This window comes from Lepidochelys kempii, chromosome 22 (assembly GCF_965140285.1).
Source record: "Lepidochelys kempii isolate rLepKem1 chromosome 22, rLepKem1.hap1, whole genome shotgun sequence".
Classification (NCBI taxonomy): domain Eukaryota; kingdom Metazoa; phylum Chordata; order Testudines; family Cheloniidae; genus Lepidochelys; species Lepidochelys kempii.
The window spans coordinates 16,032,427-16,052,095 of NC_136401.1; the positions used below are offsets into that span (position 1 = coordinate 16,032,427).

Here is a 19,669-nt window from a genome sequence, read left to right on the forward strand (position 1 = left end):
CGGCTGTCTCCAGCACAATGCAATCCACACAGTAAAGCCAGAGGGATATCAAATGCAAGTGCAGGGAGATGAAAACACACGTGCCCCTGAGAACTGGTACCCATTGCGTCAGATCCAGGGCAACAAGGCCCGGGAAGGGGCACTGCATTGAAGCCTACACACCTGCGCACAGACATTGAACGGTCACGTCTGCAAAACAGTGTCTGGTTTTCATGTGACTTTAGCACTAACAAAAGCGTCTGGCTTCACACCTCTGGAGATGGTTCATATGCAGAGCAGGTATGGAATCAGGACAAGATTCTCCTCTATCCTTCCCCTGGAAGGATCCCTTTAGCAGCAGGGTGAGGGGTGGGCTTCGGTCTCCATAGCCCCTTCAGTCCATTGTCTTGCATTGCCAAGAATGCCAACAAGAACCACTCCATGGGAAGACCTCTCTAAAAAGAAGTGTGCTAAGCAGATGGGCCCAATTCTGATCCCACTTTTGCTAGTGAGACACCAGAGTAACTCCACTGAAGTTACAGTGCCACAAATAAGACCAGAATTGGGTTGTGTGAGTATAAATACCAATAGCAGAGGCAGGACTAAGGGAGAAAGAGGCATTTCATTAGAAACAACCAGGCAAAGACATTGCCTCAGTTATTAGCCCAACTACAGTCCCATCCCTTCAAAAAACAACTTTTCTTCTAAAGATACCAAGCTTAACCACAATAAATACTTGGCATTTGTGTGGTGCCTCTCGTCCAAGTGTGCATGATGTTATTATGCAGCTTGGAAAAGCGAGGCAGAGAGCAAGCGACTTCACACAGCCAACAGAGCTGGGAAGATCAGACTCCCCACAGACCTACTATCTCCGAGAAGTAAGTTGGAGTTACAGAGTGTGCCTGGACTGTGCAGTTTGCCTGGAGCAGACTGAACAGCTCGAGTGGTAGCTAGCCTCCCTTTTGAGTCCGTAACAGTGCTGGAGAAGTTAGTACCTTCACACCCTTCTGTAGGATTCCCTTCCCCATCAGCATTTGCTAGACACCCACAGAACCATCTCATTCCGGCTCATCCAGGCCTAGCTCATGATAACCAGTGTTAAATGGTCCATTTCACATTATTGCCAGTGTTGAACGGTTCTCTCTCTCACAGGACTCAACTGTCCAGGCCAGGATTTCCAGCCCCTTAGTGCCAGGTTAGACACATTAGTCCATTCAGCACAAGGCTAATGAGATGTCAGATGCCCATTGGTTTTCAGGGGCACGTCCCCACCACTCGCACTCCTCCAGGCATGGTACTTTTTCAACACTTTTCTCCTAGCGAAGCTGCAGATTGCGATCATGAACCCCAGGGACACGATGTACATAGCCAGGCCTCCAGCCTTGATTAGCCATATGGGCCTGGATGAGACGATCACGGAATACATGATCTGGCCTCCCACCCCAATCCGCAGCACCATAAAGAGAGCCACAAAGGAGAAATCCACCACTTCCCCGACGAAGCTGTGGTAGCACCCAGTTTCCCGCAGGAACCAGCGGGCCTGCAGCAGCGGGTTGGTGATCTCGCTGACGAAGACAATGGCATTGATTTCGGTGGCTGACTTGCCGAGCCCCAGCACGAGCACCATGCCACAAATACTCAATGTGTGATGAGACAGCATGAGATCTCCTTCTGTCTTGAAGTACATGCACCAGCTCAGGTCAAAGATAAAGTAACCCAAGGTAAGGCACAGCACGCGTACCTGGAGAGGCGTGTTTGGCGTCCCTGAAAGGAAAGACATGCACATTAAACTGAGAAAGGATGCTCCTAAGGGCTCCATTCTAAGAGGAAAGCTACACAGTGGACACCTAGTAATACAGTTCACCAGACTATGAAAAACAATGGCTGCTCACTCAGTAGATCTGCTCTCTGGGTGTATGCAGAGTCCGAGGTGCCAACTTGAGTGCAGAAGACACCCTCCCCCAGTTTTACTACTTCTGAATTCCATTAGCACAGCAGAGCCTACACAGCTCAAAGAGAGCTGAAGTCGGCTCTGCCTTGTGCGTCGTTAGTAGAACGGTTAGTTTTGCAACTGGAGCGAGGGTATATTCTACCAATGGAACAGCATAGGTGTCACTGAAGGCAAAAATCTCCATGGCGATGCACAAGTCAGAAAGAACCCAGCTTGACTCTCAGATCTCAGGTTAAGTCTGCAGGCAGAGACAATGACCTTAAATAGGTAAAGCAAGACAAAACCAAGCGAAGGACCCAAACAAACCATCCTCTACATCTCGGGCTTGTTGGGTGGGAGGGATTTTGTCCAGCAAGAGCCCTCTCTCCCACACAGTCCTCTTCCCCCATTTCTACGATCCGAAGTGTATACCCTTAAAACTCTATAGTGCTGCATGCACTAATGGTAGCAGATGCTTCTGGGTCAAATTGAGAAGGCAAAGCTTGAAGAGGGGGAATGAAGGAGTGTGGTAGCCCACAGGTTCCTTTAGGCTGCTTAGCAGCCCAGGATAGGCTCTTCTAATGGACTACCAGACAGAACTCTTGTAGTGCCATACGCTATGGACCCAACTCCTCCCATCCCTGGCACACCCACCGTGCCAGAGTTTGTGACGGGGCAACAGATGGCTGCTTATGACAGCCCTATGCTATGTCTGTGCAGGGGAATTCATCCCTGGTGAGGTGAGGGATATGAATGGCCTCTAGAAGCAGGCTTGGAAAGATCAGATTTTTAATCCTTAAATGTTGATTTCACTGCACACACACAAACCCATCAAAATATTTCTATCAATAACAATTGAAATTTACAGATAAGGAAAGCAAGAAAAATGCTGTTTGAGAACTTGTTAGAGTCAAAATCCAGTGATTTAGGCTTCTGAATTAGGCTGGTTACAGATGGACAAGGGAATGAATAGTTCTATCAACAAATCATTTCTGCACGTAGGATATTTGTTTTTTATATCTTGACATGGGCCATTGACACTTGGTGGGTTTTGCAGTAGTGTTGTAGTCACGTTGGTCCCAGGATATGACAGCCACAAGGGTGGTGAGGGGATATCTTTTATTGCACCAACTTCTGTTGGTGAAAGAGCCAAGCTTTCGAGCTCCACAGAGCTCTTCTCCAGGTCTGTGGGCCCATGAGCTCTGTGGAGCTCAGAAGCTCGGCTCGTTCACCAACCAAAGTTGGCCCGAAAAACGATATTACCTCACCCACCTTGTCTCTCTCAGTTTGTGTTTTCACAACTTTAAAGCTTGAACTCTTTGAATCTCAACTTCTACTGTCATTAAATAATTATCTGACCTCCCCACATAGTTTCCCACAACTGTGAACATTTAAATTTATAAAAATACAAAATAAAAAGTTTTAAAATGAACAATTGATATTATCCACCAAAGTTAAGAAACACTGAATTCTACCAAGCCTATTTATAAGCCACCAAAGCAGCAGGGTTGTGCGTGCGGGAGAGTCTATCACCACTAGAGAGATCTCTCAGTTTAGGGGCCTGATACTGGAAGTTACAGTCAGGCATTGTCCTCACACCAACAGCAGGAATCCCACTGACTTCCAGAGGATGAGCAAGACATGCAGGATATGGGATGAAGTCAGAGATGGGAGTAAAGAAAAGAGTTTCTTTATTCTGGATGAAGTCTAGAAATGTGCCCAGCACTTTGCCCAATAGCTTAGCCAAGGCCCTGCCCCAAGGAATTTCAGCATACTGTTAAGTACAACTGGGAGAAAACAGTAAAAAAAAAAAAAAAAAAAAAAAAGAAAAGAAAAGAAAAGAAAAGAAAAAGAAAGAAAGCCTGAGGGTGGGGATCGGCAGTCAGGGATTGAAAGAAAGGGAGATAGGTCTCAAGGAGGTCATATGAGCTTGGCCTACAGGCAGGCAAAGAAAACACGGCTCCAAGCGTAGATGGGAGCATGAAAGAGGGAGACCTGGTGTAGACATCAAGAGATAGCAAAGGGAGCTCTAAAGAGAGAGAACTAATCCTCCTGCACTGATCACAGGTGCAGTAGGACAGAGACACTGCCTTTTTTCAGTGAGAAGATCACTCGTCCCAGGGCAAAACTCCACCAAACATACCTGGGTGAGTTAGAGGCCAGGGGCCATCGATAAGAGCAACGTAGCCAGAGAGGCAGGTGACAATGACCCCATGCATCAGAGTGACCAGACGGCAACTCCACTCGTAAGTACGGTGCTTATTCCAATAGCAGAAACAGGCATAAAGGGAGAGCCAGGCAGTCAGGCTGCAGGTCACCTGGAAAATGACGGAGAGCATCATCCTAGAATGGACAGAGAAAGAACGTTACTGGTGAAGTAATCCATCTAAAAAGATCCCCACCCCCAAAGTTAACACCGATCAGCGCCAGCTGCTACACCCAAGGACTCAGATGCAAAAGACACACAGAACCATCCTCAACCCTGTACTTTCGTCATCATACCAAACCTTTTTGCCCCCCACATAGGCACGTTTGCCAATCAGCTTCTCCACAGGCCTGTTCCGGTACTGAAATTTGAAGAGGTTTCACAAACAGCCACTTCACCCATTTCAAGCTGGCAAAGAGAGGCACGGGGGGGGGGGGGACACAAAATCCCCATCCCTGCTTGCATCACATCTTGACTGTGTTGCTGCCCCATTTTGTCATGGTGGAGCCAAGTGCTCAACATATGGCTGCGGGTCTATTTGAGAGACCATCACGTGTATGGGAATGGCGCCTGGAAGCCATTGTGCTAGGTTCCGCACCAACCCACAAAGATGGTCCCGGCCCCAAAGAGCTTACACTCCAAGACTAGAGACTACGGGTGCCTACCACTGACAGGGAGAGCACAAGGAAATTACTTTTTTTTTTTTTAATTGATCCCATGAGACACACCTTATCTCATCAACAGGAGGCAAAGCCAGATCCTCTACATCCAATGCCTAGACCTCCACCACTTTGCCTTAAAGTCCATTAGCTGGCTGCTCTAGCAGAGCGGTATCCTCTGTGAATCAGCCAGCATGCTGCATGAAAAGTAGCTGGGTGGGGGTGTGGGGATGGTTTGGAGAAGAAAGAAAAGGTTTGAGCGTGACAATGAGATAACTAGCACCTGCGCGATAGTAATCTAATATCGGCACAAGCCACGGAAAAGGCTTAGGAAAGCGGAAAGGTGTGTAGGGCGATGGGGGCACAAAGGGAGGAGAGGGGAAGTCGGTGCATGGCTGGGTGCAGAGCTACGCTAGGGAGTAGATAGCTTAGGGGGAGAGGCAATTCTTCGGGCTTTCGCCCTCTAGAGCGAGCACACGGCCACAAGCGAGACACACCACCTGCTTAATCGGGCATTCAAAACTCCCCAGCCACCATGCCAGCCCCATCCCTGGGACAGGGCACAGCGCAGTGAGGTGGATGCCATCCCCCTACCCACCACCACCCCCATTCCACGTCCTGTTTGGGGCGGGGGGGCGGGGGAGGAAGGCACATGGGGGACCCGATCCAATATATGGCAGCAGCATGCCCTAGTTAACTTATCAAGTGCCCGGGTGTGCCAGGAACCCAGCATAGCTTCTCCCCACCGGGGGACACAGGAAAGCTCTTGCCTAGGACAGGTGGGGGGCTCTGTGGGGGCAGCACTCCCTAGAGAGCCCCAGGAGGGTCTGAGCCCCCAGCAAGGACAGAGGGAGCAGCCGCTGGGAGCCTCAGCCCTCCGGGAGAGAGCAGGAGGCTCTTCCAGGCAGCCCCAGGCTGGAAGCGGCTCCCATCATACACAGGCTTTACAGTTTGGTTTAATGTCCCTCGGCACCTCCCCTATACAGGCTGTTCTGTGCGTCCCCGGCCCCAGGCACGGCTCCGAGAGTTACCCGCCTGGTCCAGCTGCCCCGCTGCAGCTCCGGGCCGCCCTCTCCAGCGCTGCGCGTCCAGACGCCGCCGGCCTCCATAAGCCCCGCCGGGGCGCGCAGCTGGGCGGAAGGCGGCAGCAGGGGCGGAGCTGGTGCAGACGCAGGTTTTCCCCACTCGGGTCAGCTGCTGCTGGCAGGGAGGACCCAGCGGGGCAGCGAAGGGGGCAGGGAGAGGGGCGGTCCCCTCCCGCCCAGTCGGAATGGGGGCTCGGGGGCTAGATCAGGGAGCGGATTAGTTACACCCCCAAAGGGTGCCCAGATCTGGAGAGCGAGGGGCAAGACCGCGCCCCCCCCCCCACGTATGGATATTGGGGAGGGGAGAAGTACTAATCTCTACCCCCCTTCCCCATCATGTTCAGATCCAGGGGTGCAGGGCTTGGCAGTCGGAGACACCCCCCCCCTTCACAGCTCAGAGGGGGAGCTCCCCTCCCTGCCCCCGCAGCTGCGATGGGATTACCAGCTAATACCCCTTTTGATCTGGCTTTATTTGGTGGCGTGTTTCTCCTTGCTGCCAGGGGCAGGGCTTTGGGGTGTGTCGTGTACCGGCCTACATGTGGGGCAGGAACTGGGCCGGTGTCGGGAAAAGGAAAGTGACGTTGCCCTTGTCCTCTGCCCCCCATCTCTCTGCAGCTCCCCCCATCTCAGTTTAGAAAAGGGGGGGGTGAAACACACTGCTCACGGGGTTCAGAAAAGGGGGGGCATAGGAAGTGGAAGGAAAAGGAGGTGGGGAAGGAGAGACAGGGGGAAGAATGCAGGGAGGGAGGAGTGAGAATTTATCTGCTCCTGGTGGAGGGGTGGGATCTATTGTTATTTTAATATGTTCCAGGAGAAAAACAGATGTAATCACTAGTTTGGTCTGCGGGGGGGGGGGGGGGGGGAGGAACTGGGCCCATCAGCTGGACAGGCACTGGTTAGAGCTAGTCATTAATTTTGTTAACCTCCCTCACATTACTATTATCTGACTGGCTTTCATACTGACCTGGGCCTGGGTAGCTCACAGGCAATGTGAACAGATGCCTGGATCCATAAGTATTTTCCACAGCATCCCTCCAGCTTTCATGAGGATGTGTTTGGGGGGCACAGCCTAAGTTCCCAGGGCCACTACTCTGATTCTTTTCCAGTGAGTTGTGGGAAATCTTGTCTGTCCTGGGTGCAGGGGAGGAAGCATGGGAAGGCTTTGGAGAACTAGCAACACTCAAGTGATTGAACCTGGGTCCTCACTGCCGCATGGGTAGGTTACAAGCCAGAGTATGAACAGCACTCCGGCTTTGGCAGCCCCACCACGCTTGGGGAAGAGGTTTTGTGTGTGGACAGGAGGAGGCGAGGGGCAACAGGTGAGTAAGAGCCTGAGTTAACCCTGCAGTAAGGATAAGCCCTAAGAGACTTGCCCAAGATCATAGAGAAAGTCTGTGGCAGAGCAGTGAATTGAACCCCACAAGTCCCAGACAAATACCCTAATTCCGGGACCATCCTCCCCCTTCTCATCAGGACTTTTAAGGGATCCTGGTGTAAACTCAAGGGGGAATGCTTACTAGGGGAAAAGAAAACAAGGGAACTATCAATAAAGAAAACAAAATAACAGAACTTAAGCAAAGTTCCCACATCTATCGCAAGCCTGCTCAGCCATGGCAATGCTGAAAGAGGTGGGCTGCAGGAGGGGACCATCTTATTAGTTATTAGGTAAACAGCTACCTGCTAGGAGCTGCTTGGGTCTTCATGTGGAGAGTCTGCAGCCTCACCCCTGGGGCTGTGCGAGTGAGACAGGTCCTCTAGGGTATGTCAATATACTCAGTCACAGGGAGTGAGTGCAGCTGGTGTACACCCACCTGAGCGTGCTTTAATCAAGTTAGCTTTGGTATGGGAGCAATGAAGCCATGAAGTTTTACTGCCTGAGGAATTCCCCAGGCTGTTGGCTGGGCTTGCACAGCCTCACTGCTCCGGTACCTGAGCTAACCATGTAGACGTACCCCGAGACCAGAGATTCTCAAGACTTCTTCAAAGTTGGACAAGGGTCCTGGGCACCTTCCCTCCCTTTTGCAGTCACGTGAACATCCCCGTGGCCACCACAGCAACTGCGTCAAAGTGAAAGCGACGGTAGGCCATAAGAGTTTAAATGTAGTTTTTAGCTTCTTTTCATGCAACTTAGCAGCTGGAAGCAAGGAGAAGGGCCAGCAGCATGTGACAGGTAACTCCCTACAGAGCACCCAACAGAGCTCTGCAGACCACAGTTTGGGGACCTGTCTGAGGCAACAGCAGGATCAGGAGGAGAGCTTACTACAGAAAAACATTTCACACAAAGCAGCTCTGTGTTGACTGATGTACAGGGCTGCCCCATCTCAGTGGTCTTTTCCTCAGAGGGCTCTTTAAACAACAGCTGACTACACATGTGTGTTTAAGTTTGGAGTGGCAGCACACCCAGGCACTCCCAAACACAAGACTGATGGGGCTTACCCCGATGTCTTTGAAGCAGAGCCTCAGAGTATAGGAGATAGTTCACTCTTCCCCGCCTTCTGGGATTCAGGTTTCTGATGCATCCGTCCTGAGAGGTAGATGGACAATGAATCTTTCTCTCTTCTCTCCTTGGAGAGAGGTGCTGGGACAGAGGCTATTGCCAAGACCAGTTTCAGGCATATAGGTTTCTCCACTCAGCTAGTTCAGGAGATGGTTATCTGAGCTCTCCTAGCCTCTGCACCCTGAGCAGGTCTGTTTGTGGACGTTTGTCCTCTGCATTTTTTAAATGGTATTGTAGGTGGCGACAGTCAGGCTTGTCAAGCTGGAATTTCCTGCCCCATGCTCTGTAGTCTGGTTCCAGGATACCTAAAAGATCATCCAAAGACCCCGAAGGGCAAGTTTGTTCCTCTGGCACAATAGAAGTCTCAATAATAAGAGTAAAGCTTATCTGTGCGGTAGACGGACCCTGCCCCAAGGGTGGCCCGAGACAGTGGAATGACCTCTCCCAGGAATTAAGGACCACCCCAAACCTTACCGCCCTTCATTCCACGTGTAAGGTGCGTTTCTTTGACTTTGCCTTCTCCAGTATAAACACACAGGGGTATATTTATTCAATTAAAAAAACAACAACCTACCAATACAAGACAGTCCACTGCACACACTTCTCCCTCTGGGGAGCGCATAAAAGCAAACAACACAGGACCAATGTGTACTAATGTTGCTTAACATTAACGGAGGGTGCTCAGATACACTGCACTGATAACTCAAGACAGACCCTATAGAGAATGGAATAGAACCTGGACCTTGCTGACGGTGAGTGCTTAGAATTGTTCGTAGACAGCTTGGGAATAAAAACCTCTCTCCATAGGACTGCTTATTAAATAACAGGAAATGCGTGTTTTCCCCAGTCAGTTCCAAGGCACCTAAAAGATTCCCTTAGATAGTGTGTGTCCATAAACATAAATGACCAGTTTTATGCTGTGAGCTTTTCAGAGCAGAGACTGCATCTTACTATATGTATGTACAGCACCTAGCGCACTGGGGTCTTGACCTTAGTGAGGGCAGTAAACACTAGTATAAACAAATCATAGTATAGAAATACTATTAGCCAGCTCTCTATGAAGATTTTACTTCTGTCTGTACTTGAATGGTCATAGTATTAAATCGTGAACATAAAAACGGGGAACAAAATATTTGCATGTATTTCATTTTCATACAATACGTTTGTAAGTTTTCTCCTTAGCTCTCAGAGCCCACACTCCAAAATGTACTAATTGTTGGAACTTGGAACAGACTAAATTATTTAGAATAATTTTTGGAGGTGATATGTAAGCACTGCTTGTTAGTTTGGAGTCCGATATTGATCTTAGTTATAGCTGCGAAAACTCAGAGCAACTCACCTTAACTTCACTGTGAGGGTCATTAATCGCAGAAACAATTTACTTCGGAATATGATGGATTCCCTCAATGACTTAGTTAAATCAAGAGTCTTTCAAAAAAAAATGTGCCCTAGCTCGACTACAAGATATGGGCTTGATGCAGACATTATGGGGTGAAATCTGTGTCCTGTGTGATGCAGGAGATCAGACTAGATAACAATAAGGGCCCCTTCCGGCCTTAAAATATATGAATCTATAGATTTGTTCTAGATTTTCACAGATGTAAATGAGACTGAAAGCTGGTGCTTCGTTTAGGGTCTGTTCAAGAAGCTTGCTTTCTGTAATCGTAGCAGTTCCAAATATATGGGAAATTCATCAGGCTAAGGCTCAGCTCCTTAACCGGTGTAAATCAGCACACTCAATTGACTTCAACAGAGCGATGCTGATTGATCCCAGGTGAGGATCTGGCCCTACATTGAGAGAGTAGCTGACACAGGTTAGAACACTGGGAGTGGAATGTAGTAGTTTAAAGCGTTTTTTGTAAGGATGTTGTAGACTTGGAGACCTAAACTAGGTAAAGGGTCCTATATTCTGGAAATTCTACTGACTTCAGTGAAGTCACTCCAGATTTACAACTGTATAAATGAGAGCAGAATTTAGACTTCTCTAAATGGGGAAATTATCCAGAATAGCTCCCCCTTTTATTCCAGAATAAGAGTGGCCACATGGGGAGCTATTCTGGAGTAGCTATTGTGCTTTAAATTCACTTAATGTGCTTAATCGGAAATAACTTTCAGGTCATAGACAAGCCCTTAATTTCTCCTTTGCACACACAAACAATAGATAAATAGACACATATGCTGACTGCACACCATTTGAAAATGTCCTCTTTAAAATGTCTGAAGCTGGACACCAAAAATCGAGGTACTCAAACTCACGTGTCACTCTTGACAATCTTGGCCATGTTAAAAGAATTTTTTTCCCATATACCAAGGCAGTAGAAGTCCCATTGACTTCAATGGCACTAGGATTTGTCTGTCTTTATTATTATTTATATTACTATAGTGCCCTGGAGCCGTAGTCATGGACCAATACCCCATTGTGCTAGATGCTGTACAGACATAGAACAAAAAGATATCTGCCCCAAGGACCTTACAATCCGTCTTGTAGACTGTAAGTTCTCCAGGGCAGGGATTGTGTGGATTTCTGTGCTATAAAACGCTGAACATATTGTTATTATTACAACTGAGGTTGGGGCTTCGTTGTGCTAGGGACCGTACATACACACAGTAAGGGACAACCGGTGCCCTGAAAAGCTTGGAGCCTAAGCAGACAAGACAAACAAAGAGTGAGAGAAAGGAAGCATTATGGCCTCCGTTTTACAGGTGGCAAATTGAGGCCTCAAGAGATTAAGTGACTTGCCCAAGGTCACCCAGGAAGTGGCAGAGTCACAAACTGAACCCAGATCTCCAGAACATGGTCCAATGGGTAAAGACAAGACACTTCTTCCTGCCTGTTAGCCTTTAAATTCTATCACTTTCATAACAATAGTAATCTTTTAAGTCTTTGTTTGTCTTTTAGAGAAATACTCAAATCCCATTCCCATGACATACTTGCTTCCATTGTGTAGTAGAGTGAAATGAATTTTGAAAAGGCCACGCATCCTACAGTGCGAGGAGTTTGTCCAGCTCCCCATAGATCAGCTGAGTGACTCTAACATCTGGTGCCTTTTCTTGATATGATCATAAAACAGTCATCACCTTTGCAGACAGGAAGACCTGTTCGGCCAAGTCACCTCTTTCAAATTACAGAGCAGTATCGAGTCACCTTTGCTACATTTTACATGGGCACAACTGCAGCCTGAAATCAGTGGTAAACTTGGCCCAGGCTACAGTCCTGTTGTCTTTACTTGAGTCTGCAGCATACTCAGTGCAGATGGACGTCTGCAGATCACGTTTAATTTTGTCATTAAAGAAGTTACCTAGATGTTTCTGCCTTTTATCATATGCCCATATTTTGTTGCCTGGATCGTCACAGGCATTCATGAAGAGCCTAAGAATTAAAGGCCATAATTCTTCCTAGTATATAGTTCTGTGAGTGTGTCCCCTTTGGGTGAGGGGGAGGAGCCTTGTTCCCAAGCTCTGATATCCTCCTAATGTCTCCTGGTGCAATTCCTCCTCTCCTAGGGCCTGAGCCTGTGAGGTGTGAACCTACCTTGCAGGATCGGGCCTCCAGGACATAATGTAGGTGGATTATTGTAGTCACAGATCCATCAGCCTCATCTCTGGTCCATCACTTCTCTATCCCAGAACTCCTCCCAAGACTGCAGTGCCAGGAGCCCCGCGGAGCTGTAGTAACATGCAGGGGTGCAAACATTCTATATACTGTAGGGTTTGGTGAAACTTTTCCACTGACATTTTTTTCCCCCGTGATGGAAAGCTGGGTTTTTGAACATTTTCATGGAAGGCGTCTGCTTTCTTAGATTTTTTTTTTGTAAGCTGACAACTGTAAACCCAAACAGTTTTCAGTTTTCAGCCAAAAATTGTTGGCTTTCAAGTAGACCATTAGCATTTGTTTGCTTGTCTGTTCTTTTTACAAAAAGTCTCAATTTTCTGCTGGACTAAAACCCCATTTTCTGACCAGCTCTAGTGTTGCATCTGCTGGTCCTATCTTCCTAAACACAGCAGACCCACCCCAGCTCTGCGGTAAGTAGGGGTCAGACTGCTGCATGGGGAGCACCCTGATGAAATTTCTGACATTGCCTCATTCTCTCATTAACACCATGCAACCATCCCATCCTCCCTCACATTCCATCTCAGAAAAGGCATGTGATGTAATGTTTTTAGGGCTTTCATTTTCTACATATTTGTACAGTGCCTAATGCCAGAAGATGCTTACCTGTTAACCGTTAGGCACTACTACAATATAAACATTTAATAACTAGTTGGATTTGTATTAACTCTCTTCCTCGGGATTGTGGTTTTGTTCTGAATTTGTACAACACTTAGCAGAATGGGGTCACGGTCCATGTCTGGGACTCCTAGGTGCTAGGATAATACAATAAAATAATAATAATAAATAATTCTGCAGCCAAAACAGCTACCGACAGCCCAGCCTGGATTGACTAAATTGTTTATGTGAAGCCGATGGAAATGAATCAGGTCAACCACTTAATTATAATGTTGTATGTAATCTAATTATGTAGGAAAGAAAACAAAGTTTCTGTATGTGAACAAAAGCAGTGAGCACACCCGGTGGTGTATGTATCCACATTTATATTACATCTATATCTATATATCTTCCAAAACTAGTCTCAGCCAGAGATTTTGCAAAGTCTCCATTGGGGGCAGCATTAGTACAGGATGGATGTGGGTAAATTCCACCGGTAAAAATGTGTATGGAAGATCTGCTGAACCAAGGTTCTAAGCTCCCTGGCACTAAGGCACTAAGAATCCAGCAGGATCCAGCTCATAACTTCTGCATTATCTGTCCACGTAATCTTTATTCATTTCTCCAAGTGGCAACCCCACTCCAGGGTTGAAGGATCATGCATTTTAATGCTGGAGGTAAAAATACTCAGGTTTCCAGCTGCTATCTAAATGTACTTGGAGACACATTCAGATTCAAAAACGTCTATTTAAGCCCACTAGCTAATCCGCCATGTTACTAATAATGTGTTAAAGGTGGGAATTTCAAAAGTGCCTGCATGATTTAGGAGCACAAGTCCCATTGAAAAATTTATTGAAGTTGGTTTTTCAATGTCAGTGCTGTTTGTTACCTTTTGTAGCTCCCTTATCTTGGGCAGTGACACTAGGCTAGTCTATTTCACTTTTGCTTCTGGTCAGTTTTACTGCCCAGTTCTCATGAATTAGCACAAGGCTGCACTATTCAGGTGGCAGATTCTTGCCAGGATAACTATTTGAATACAAACAAACAGCGGTTTTCATTGACGTTTTATAAAAGACTGAAAATATTTCTGTTCCTATTAGGTTTGCAATGAAAACAATCAAAATGTTAGGCCTAGAACACCATAGAGTGTCTCTTTAACAGAGTCCCACATGCAAAGCAGGGGGCTCATTTTTATCAGTCATAGGACCAATTTCCCCGTATAAAAATATACTGGGGTATTTTAGTTATGGCCTCAAAATACACAAGTTGACAACAGTGTGTCCTGTAGAATTCTGTAGGATTTTAAATTGTTAGGTGTCACCTTTACGAGTACTTATTGTCCACATTGTGGTCTTATACCCGTAAACCCTTAGGCACTAATCCTGCACCATCAAGGCGGGCTGGGCAACTGCTGCACCTAGTGAAGGTAATGTGTTTCCACACAGGGGTTCTGTAGTGCACTGTGGGGGCCTTATGTTCAGGCCTAGAGCACGCTATTGCGAGAAATCCCATTGACGCTAATGGGACAATTGACAGCAGTAAGGATAGGGAGCGTTTGCAGGATAATCCTCTGAGGTTGAGCCATGCAGGCCACAGCAGGGTTTTAATGCAATTGTTAGAGCATAGTTAGAGTGTGGTTTCCTTGACCAGTGCAGAGGTTGTTTTTCCCAAGAGAATCCATTGATTACATAAATGTCCCCTTTGTCTCTTATAGCTCCATGTGGGTATGTCTACACTACGAAATTAGGTCGAATTTATAGAAGTCGGTTTTTTTGAAATCGGTTTTATATATTCGAGTGTGTGTGTCCCCACAGAAAATGCTCTAAGTGCATTAAGTGCATTAACTCGGCGGAGCGCTTCCACAGTACCGAGGCACGCGTCGACTTCTGGAGCGTTGCACTGTGGGTAGCTATCCCACAGTTCCCGCAGTCTCCGCTGCCCATTGGAATTCTGGGTTGATATCCCAATGCCTGATGGGGCTAAAACATTGTCGCGGGTGGTTCTGGGTACATATCGTCAGGACCCCGTTCCCACCCTCCCTCCCCCCGTGAAAGCAAGGGCAGACAATCATTTCGCGCCTTTTTTGTCTGCTGCCAGCCAAAGATGTAAAGGATAGATGGAGTGGGTCAGAACAAGAAATAGACCAGATTTGTTTTGTACTCATTTTCCTCCTCCCCTGTCTAGATCACACTGCAGTCAGTCACAGAGAAGGCGCAGTGAGGTTAATCTAGCCATGTATCAATCAGAGGCCAGGCTAACCTCCTTGTTCCAATAACAACGATAACTTTGGTGCACCATTTCTTATTGGAACCCTCCGTGCAGTCCTGCCTGAAATACTCCTTGATGTACAGGCACACCCTTTGTTGATTTTAGCTCCCTGAAGCCAACCCTGTAAGCCGTGTCGTCAGTCGCCCCTCCCTCCGTCAGAGCAACGGCAGACAATCGTTCCGCTCCTTCTTTCTGTGCGGACGCCATACCAAGGCAAGCATGGAGGCCGCTGAGCTCATTTTGGCAATTAGGAGCACATCAACCACCACACGCATTATCCAGCAGTATATGCAGCACCAGAACATGGCAACGCGATACCGGGCGAGGAGGCGACGTCAGCGCGGTCCCGTGAGTGATCAGGACATGGACACAGATTTCTCTGAAAGCATGGGCCCTGCCAATGCATGCATCATGGTGCTAATGGGGCAGGTTCATGCTGTGGAACGCCGATTCTGGGCTCGGGAAACAAGCACAGACTGGTGGGACCGCATAGTGTTGCAGGTCTGGGACGATTCCCAGTGGCTGCGAAACTTTCGCATGCGTAAGGGCACTTTCATGGAACTTTGTGACTTGCTTTCCCCTGCCCTGAAGCGCATGAATACCAGGATGAGAGCAGCCCTCACAGTTGAGAAGCGAGTGGCGATAGCCCTGTGGAAGCTTGCAACGCCAGACAGCTACCGGTCAGTTGGGAATCAATTTGGAGTGGGCAAATCTACTGTGGGGGCTGCTGTGATGCAAGTAGCTCACGCAATCAAAGATCTGCTGATATCAAGGGTAGTGACCCTGGGAAATGTGCAGGTCATAGTGGATGGCTTTGCTGCAATGGGATTCCCTAACTGTGGTGGGGCTATAGACGGAACCCATATCCCTATCTTGGCACCGGAGCACCAAGCCGCCGAGTACATAAACCGCAAGGGGTACTTTTCGATAGTGCTGCAAGCTCTGGTGGATCACAAGGGACGTTTCACCAACATCAACGTGGGATGGCCGGGAAAGGTGCATGATGCTCGCATCTTCAGGAACTCTGGTCTGTTTCAAAAGCTGCAGGAAGGGACTTTCTTCCCAGACCAGAAAATAACTGTTGGGGATGTTGAAATGCCTATATGTATCCTTGGGGACCCAGCCTACCCCTTAATGCCATGGCTCATGAAGCCGTACACAGGCAGCCTGGACAGTGGTCAGGAGCTGTTCAACTACAGGCTGAGCAAGTGCAGAATGGTGGTAGAATGTGCATTTGGACGTTTAAAGGCGCGCTGGCGCAGTTTACTGACTCGCTTAGACCTCAGCGAAACCAATATTCCCACTGTTATTACTGCTTGCTGTGTGCTCCACAATATCTGTGAGAGTAAGGGGGAGACGTTTATGGCGGGGTGGGAGATTGAGGCAAATCGCCTGGCTGCTGGTTACACGCAGCCAGACACCAGGGCGGTTAGAAGAGCTCAGGAGGGCGCGGTACGCATCAGAGAAGCTTTGAAAACCAGTTTCATGACTGGCCAGGCTACAGTGTGAAAGTTCTGTTTGTTTCTCCTTGATGAAACCCCCCGCCCCTTGGTTCACTCTACTTCCCTGTAAGCTAACCACCCTCCCCTCCTCCCTTTAATCACCGCTTGCAGAGGCAATAAAGTCATTGCTGCTTCACAGTCATGCATTCATTATTCATTCATCACACAAATAGGGAGATGACTACCAAGGTATCCCAGGAGGGGTGGTGGAGGAGGGAAGGAAAATGCCACCCAGCACTTTAAGCACAGCACTTTAAAAGTTTACAACTTTAAAATTTATTGAATGACAGCCTTCTTTTTTTTGGGCAATCCTCTGTTGTGGAGTGGCTGGTTGGCCGGAGGCCCCCCCACCGCGTTCTTGGGCGTCTGGGTGTGGAGGCTATGGAACTTGGGGAGGAGGGCGGTTGGTTACAGAGGGGCAGCAGTGGCAGTCTGTGCTCCAGCTGCCTTTGCTGCAGCTCAACCATACACTGGAGCATTCTTGTTTGGTCCTGCAGCAGCCTCAGCATTGAATCCTGCCTCCTCTCATCACGTTGCCGCCACATTTGAGCTTCAGCCCTGTCTTCAGCCCGCCACTTACTCTCTTCAGCCCGCCACCTCTCCTCCCGGTCATTTTGTGCTTTCCTGCACTCTGACATTATTTGTCTCCACGCATTCGTCTGTGCTCTGTCAGTGTGGGAGGACAGCATTAGCTCGGAGAACATTTCATCTCGAGTGCATTTTTTTTTCTTTCTAAGCTTCACTAGCCTCTGGGAAGGAGAAGATCCTGTGATCATTGAAACACATCCAGCTGGTGGAGAAAAAAAAAGGGACAGCGGTATTTAAAAAGACACATTTTATAAAACAGTCGCTACACTCTTTCAGGGTAAACCTTGCTGTTAACATTACATACATAGCACATGTGCTTTTGTTACAAGGTCGCATTTTGCCTCCTCCCACCGCGTGACTACCCCCTCAAACTTCCCCCCTCCCTGTGGCTAACAGCGGGGAACATTTCTGTTCAGCCACAGGCAAACAGCCCAGCAGGAATGGGCTATACTGAGTGTCCCTGAAGAAAAGCACCCTATTTCAACCAGGTGACCATGAATTATATCTCACTCTCCTGAGGATAACACAGAGAGAGAAAGAACGGATTTTGGTTGAATGCCAGCAAACATACACTGCAATGCTTTGTTCTACAGTGATTCCCGAGTATGTGTTACTGGCCTGGAGTGATAAAGTGTCCTACCATGAAGGACGAAATAAGGCTGCCCTCCCCAGAAACCTTTTGCAAAGGCTTTAGGACTACATCTAGGAGAACCGGAAATGCCAGGGCAAAGTAATCCTTTCACATGCTTGCTTTTAAACCATGTATAGCATTTTAAAAGGTACACTCACCAGAGGTCCCTTCTCCGCCTGCTGGGTCCAGGAGGCAGCCTTGGGTGGGTTCGGGGGGTACTGGCTCCAGGTCTAGGGTGAGAAACAGTTCCTGGCTGTCGGGAAAACCGGTTTCTCCGCTTGCTTGCTGTGAGCTATCTACAACCTCCTCCTCCTCCTCCTCATCTTCTTCGTCCCCAAAACCTGCTTCCGTATTGCCTCCATCTCCATTGAAGGAGTCAAACAACACGGCTGGGGTAGTGGTGGCTGAACCCCCTAAAATGGCATGCAGCTCATCATAGAAGCGGCATGTTTGGGGCTCTGACCCAGAGCGGCTGTTCGCCTCTCTGGTTTTCTGGTAGGCTTGCCTCAGCTCCTTCAGTTTCACGCGGCACTGCTTCGGGTCCCTGTTATGGCCTCTGTCCTTCATGCCCTGGGAGATTTTGACAAAGGTTTTGGCATTTCGAAAACTGGAACGGAGTTCTGATAGCACGGATTCCTCTCCCCAAACAGCGATCAGATCCCGTACCTCCCGTTCGGTCCATGCTGGAGCTCTTTTGCGATTCTGGGACTCCATCATGGTCACCTGTGCTGATGAGCTCTGCATGGTCACCTGCAGCTTGCCACGCTGGCCAAACAGGAAATGAGATTCAAAAGTTCGCGGTTCTTTTCCTGTCTACCTGGCCAGTGCATCTGAGTTGAGAGTGCTGTCCAGAGCGGTCAGAATGGAGCACTCTGGGATAGCTCCCGGAGGCCAATACCATCGAATTGTGTCCACAGTACCCCAAATTCGAGCTGGGAACGTCGATTTAAGCGCTAATCCACTTGTCAGGGGTGGAGTAAGGAAATCGATTTTAAGAGCCCTTTAAGTCGAAATAAAGGGCTTCACTGTGTGGACGGGTGCAGGTTTAAATCGATTTAACGTTGCTAAAGTCCTAGTGTAGACCAGGGCTGTGTCTAGTAAGGTTCGGGGGGGGGGGGAATCTCTTTCCATACTGGTAAAGGAAACTATACAAGGACTCCACTAGCAAGAGCCACTAAGAAAATTCTAGTCATATTATGCAATGGGCCATAAGAGGAAAGTTTTCTAGACACATTGACCTGGATTTCTCTTCTGCCTTTTTACCAGTTGTATACAGGTTACTGAAATTAATGGAGTCATATAGTTAGAAGGCACTAGAGAATCAGACCCAAAGATTTATTTGTAAATAAATATAGCTCCATTCAAGTTAATGTATGAGATCTGGACTTTTATTAATTATTATTATTATTATTAGAGCTGGTTGAAAATTTTCCAGTGAAACTTTTTTCCCCTGACAGAAGATGCCTTTTTGACCAAAATGAACAATTTTGCAAAAAAAAAAAAAAAAAAAAAAAAATTTCACGTTTGATTTTTTTTTTTTTATTAAAAAATTACAGATGGACATTTTGGGGAAAAAATTTCATTGGAGGGGGAAAACTCTCCACTCTTTATCCCCTTTTTACTTCAAAATATTTTGTTGAAAAAAAAATGAAACCATTCACAGAAAAGTTTGAATGAAACCATTTTTCAATCAGCTGTAGTTATTATTAGTTATTTCTGGTTTTAGGATAAAAACCCCAATGAAGCAGAAAATTACAGAATAAGGTTCTACAAAATATACACAACTGAAATTTACAATGTTTGCAGGATTGAGACCTGTGTGAGGAAGCGACAGAGAAAGATCCATTAATTCATTGTGGGGTACAACCCCAGAATGAAGAGCCTTTTGGGGGGCTTTTTAAAACAGCATTGAATCAAGGAAAACAATTGTTCAAACCACTAATAAAACAGGATTTTTACCCGTAAAAATGGAGCTAGTGTTTGCCTGAAAATAACCATCAGACATTAGAAAAAGAAATAGAATCAATATTGCAAACCAGAATGTCGATTTACACTTTCGCAAAAAGAAAAGGAGTACTTGTGGCACCTTAGAGACTAACCAATTTATTTGAGCATGA

At 47.5% G+C, this 19,669-nt stretch overlaps 1 protein-coding gene across 1 annotated transcript; it reads right to left on the bottom strand.

The window, feature by feature from the left end:
* Nucleotides 1–5,841, bottom strand: LOC140901638 (TLC domain-containing protein 5). The gene is made up of 3 exons (XM_073320837.2): nucleotides 5,806–5,841; nucleotides 4,053–4,252; nucleotides 1–1,743 (listed from the first exon to the last, which is right to left on the bottom strand). The coding sequence occupies exons 2-3, from the start codon at nucleotides 4,249–4,251 to the stop codon at nucleotides 1,205–1,207; spliced, it is 738 nt and encodes a 245-aa protein (XP_073176938.1). The 5' UTR covers nucleotide 4,252; nucleotides 5,806–5,841; the 3' UTR covers nucleotides 1–1,204.
* Nucleotides 5,842–19,669: the final 13,828 nt, after the last annotated feature.

What these genes read in the sequence shown, in the direction of transcription:
- LOC140901638 (XM_073320837.2), bottom strand. Translation starts at nt 4,251, where the DNA reads ATGATGCTCTCCGTCATTTTCCAGGTGACCTGCAGCCTGACTGCCTGG. An exon ending in CTGGCCTCTAACTCACCCAG is followed by an intron (nt 1,744 to 4,052) that starts GTATGTTTGGTG and finishes CTTTCCTTTCAG; the next exon opens with GGACGCCAAACACGCCTCTC.